The following is a 4,035-nucleotide window of genomic DNA, read 5'->3' as shown; positions in this document are numbered from 1 at the left end:
CACACCTAGCACACATATGCCGCCTAGCACACACATGCCGGGCTCAGAGATCACCACAGTTGTCTAGGACTTACCTGCACATTCCTTCTAGTTTCCTCCCATGAAGGGGGCGTGGTGGCACGTCTGTAATCCCAGCACTCAGCAGGAGGACCACTGTTGAGCACAAGGCCAAGCAGGGCTATATGTGTGTTTTAAGGACAGCCAGCACTGCAGTGAGATGTCTCAAAGCAAAAAGTGAGGGGTGCGTGAGGGGGAGGGGTGTTTGTGTTCAAAACAGCCTGGCCTCATGGCTGAGGTTTTTTTTGGTACCAAGGATTGAACTCAGGACCTTGGCTTGCCAGGCAGCTTATTCTACTCATCTATCTCCCTGGCCCAAATACTTTGTGTGTGTAGTACCTGGGATTGAACTCATGACCTTGCGCTTGCCAGGCCGGTGCTTATTCTTCTGAGCTATTTTCCCTGAGGGTTAGGTTTTAAAGAGCTGTTGCTAGTGACTGGGACAGGATGACCATCTTGGGTGATTCCCCCTGCCTGTGAGCTGAGTGTAATTAGGGCCTGATATCCCCTCAGGAGCACAGGGGAAGATCCCATGTTGTTTGTCACCTCTACCTTGACAACTGGCTGATGCTTAGAGAACTGGATTTGGGATCCTCTGAGCTTTGGGCAGATTCACCTAAGTGTGTGCGGGAATTGCCAATGTGGGCAGTTAAAGCTGCTGTGAGCTAGTGTTTCCTTTTTCCTCAGCCTCCTAAGACGCACTTACACCTGAGATGAGGGGACCAAGACATGGCCTGAAGAAGTGAGTTGGAGCCTCGGTGTGTCTCACAGTTTATTGAACAACAGGTAATAAGAAATTGAACTCGACAGGCTATACAGCGATCCCAAGCTTGTATCTACATGTCATCAACTTTAACTGCAAGGTTACAACACTTGAGTTTTACAGAAAGCGAGATTTTCAAGTTTCACATAGAGCGAGACTGTGTGTGTGTGGCAGAACACAAACAAGAACCCCAGGGAGATGTTGCATGTTCTAATTATCCGTTTGGATGACTTTTCCTTTATGAGATGTATAGGTAACAAAAATTGTCTTTAAGAAACAATTTATAATACATCTTGGCAGTTGCTCCTGTTTTGAAAAAGTAATTTTTCTCTACATCTGCAAATTATTTTAATACTTGAAGTTTTATGTTCAGACTTATAGAAAATTTTCTGGAGCATAAAAGTTGACTTGGAAGAAAGGTGAAATTTTTTTCCCAGACCATCTCACCAAAAAATTTTTTTTAAAAAATGAGTGTTTCAGCACTCGAGGGAGGAACTGCCATTTTAATGTATGTATGTACGTGGAACATATTTAAGTTGTATTAACCCCTGCTGTACTTTGGTCTTAGAATTTTAAAAATTCTTCCAGAAAGAAAATAAGGAAAAATTTCCACTTTCTGAATCAGTAAATAATAACTACTGATATTACATATTTTCCTTAATTTTAAAAAACTAAGAAAACCTACTGGAGGTGCAAGGCAGGAGTGCTGGGGGCCACTGTCCTCAGCCCTCTCCCAGCTCACACGTGAGCCACACGCACACAGGAAGGGAGGCTGGGGAGGCAGAGCAAGGTCTGTTCAGTGTCCCATCGTCCTGCAGGCTCGCCTGGAATATCTGCTTCAAACCACCCATGGCACCGGGCCTGCAGGCCCATGCCTTGATCCCAGCATCTGAGAGGCTGAGGAACGACGACGATCAGGAATTCAAGCCCAGCTCGGGCAGCTTCTCAGCAACTTAACTGAGACCTGCCTACAAAAGAAGATTCTAATTGGGCTGGGGATATAGCTCGGTGCAAAGGCTCTGGGTTTATTCCCCAACACTGCAAATGAAATACAACCAAATCAAAAACAACCTCCACAAATAACTACTACACAGTTCTTAGGTGTTCTAAGGAAAAACTGTTTCATAGGCTAAGAAAGATTCCAAAACTTTGTTCAGTTCAAAAAGTCTTGAGAAAATAATTTTTTTCTCCTCCCAAAATACTACCAGGTGTCTGTTACATGTCTGGCGTACTTTGTGAGAGGTCTGAATTCAATCTGAGCTATCGGTGCTGAGTCCCAGGCTCATGGTGCTTGTACCACGGTTTGCCATGCCTGGACAGCTAGCGAGCTGAGAGCGCATTGGATTCTGGCCTGGGCTGGCAAAATGCCCTTGTTCCATGGGGGTGGAGGCCTGGGCAGCAGCCAGTCCAGGATGTGGGGAAACAGAGATGTGGAGAAGGCTGAGGCTGCACCTCAGGGTCAGGCTGGGCTAGGGGTGAGGGTGGAATTGTGGCCTCCGAGAAAGGGCAGGCTGGGGGAGCACACTTGGGAGAGAGCACTGAGGATTGCCTCAGAGGTTTGCGACTGGCCCTCCTTTGGGAGCCTGGCTGCTGGGAGCTCATGGCTTGGGCTGAGCAGGGGGCCCCACCTGTTCCTGGAGGAGTCGCTGCTGCTATGTTTGTTGCCTGCCTGTTCTCCCAAGGCCTGGGGGACCTGGCCCATCTCTCCCACATTCCTGTTCCATCTGCTGCACGTGATGCCATATCCACTGCTGCTGCATCATCTGCTACGGTGTCAACAGGTCACACAACCGGGAAGACATGCTGCCGTGATTCAGGTTCACTGGCTGTGCCTGGGGGCTCATCCCTCCCGTGGGCGGCTGGAGTTGCTGCTGCGGCTGATGCTGGCCCAGCCAGCCCTCTACATGCCAGCCTGCATGGGATTCATGTTCTGCATTGCTGATCCAGAATAGAGTCTCTGCATGGCTGGCAGCTGCAGCCCTGGCTGTACATGGCACGTGGCAGGCTGTCCAGAGAAGCTGTGAACGAGTTGGTACACTTGAGTGGCCCGATGTTTCTTGAATGCAGCCAACTGCTTGGGAAGAGCATAGGGTTGCTACTGTACACGATAGCAAGGATGCCCAAGTCTGAAGGAGCTTTTCACAATGCTGACACAGCCTGGCATGACTAGGTTGGTCCACTGGCTGTAGAGCCTCGTTCAAGGGCTTCCCATGCTGGGCCACTGACATTTTGGCTGACCCTGGCACCCCAGAATAGAGTTGCTGGGGCTGAGCCAGTTTTCCATGGGCCCAGGGGAGCTGCTGCTGCACTGTGGTGGGCCCCATCCCTGGCTCTAGATGCCCCATCTGGTCATCGAAGGGGGGTTCACAGCCATGGGAATCATCTGGGGCACATGGTGCTAGACTGGCCTCTGTACAATTTACACAGTGTCTTGGCTGTTCTCTGAATTTGCAATGCCATTTCTACTGCTGTGGATAGAGGGGTGCTAGCAGGGGAGGCCAAGTAGTCCATGTAGAGCCTGGAGGGTCACCAAGAGTGTTTCTGAAAGGGATAAGGTGGGATATCTGCAAGGGTGTTAGCTGTTCTGTGGTTGATGGAAGTTGGAGTGGTTAGAGGCAGGGGCTGGGAAGGGCAGGCCCTGTTGCTGGCCCACTATACAGGTAAGCTACATGCTGGCCATCCTCCTGCGTACCATCCGGGACCGCTGGCGCTGCAGCCGTTGTTGCCGGAGCTTTTGCTTGATTCTGAAGCAGAATGGCACGGGACAATTGTTCTCCTGGCAACGCTTGGCATGGTAGCAGCAAAGGGCAATGAGCTGCCTACAGACAGGGCAACCACCAATTGCCTTTCGCCTGCAGTTCTTGGTATGTTCTACAACTCTCTTCATTTTCTTGCAGGTTGGCAGGGAGCAGCTGGCATCGCGGCACTGTCGGGCATGGATCAGGGACTGGATGCTGCGCTGGATCCTTTGGCGGTGAATATCTCGAGGGTTCTGGATAGCCCCAGCCTGCTGGCTGCTGCTCTCACCATCTAGGCCAGGACCTACTTTCTCCATCTTGTGGATGTGGTTTTTAGTGTGATAGCAGGAGACACATAAGACATACTCCTGGGGAAAGAACACAGGAAGTACAGCTCAAATCTCAAGATTTAATAACTAGGGCCAGGGAGATGGCTCAGTAGAATAAGAGTTCAATCACCGGTTCCGCAAAAAAAAA

General features: G+C 50.1%; 1 protein-coding gene across 1 annotated transcript in view; it reads right to left on the bottom strand.

Annotated features, from left to right (window-relative positions):
- Positions 1-1,399: 1,399 nt before the first annotated feature.
- The window catches only part of LOC111812984 (histone acetyltransferase p300-like), a 10,348-nt gene continuing 7,712 nt past the window's right edge, over positions 1,400-4,035 (bottom strand). Inside the window, exon 4 of the mRNA XM_023702691.1 lies at positions 1,400-3,926. Coding sequence (XP_023558459.1) covers positions 3,486-3,926 — 441 coding nt within the window. The 3' untranslated portion in view covers positions 1,400-3,485. The remainder of the gene's footprint in view (positions 3,927-4,035) is intronic.

Source organism: Octodon degus, unplaced genomic scaffold (genome assembly GCF_000260255.1).
Source record: "Octodon degus isolate 3935 unplaced genomic scaffold, OctDeg1.0 scaffold00156, whole genome shotgun sequence".
NCBI lineage: Eukaryota > Metazoa > Chordata > Mammalia > Rodentia > Octodontidae > Octodon > Octodon degus.
The sequence above is the reverse complement of the archived record's forward strand: the minus strand, read 5'-3'. Positions and strand labels throughout refer to the sequence as shown.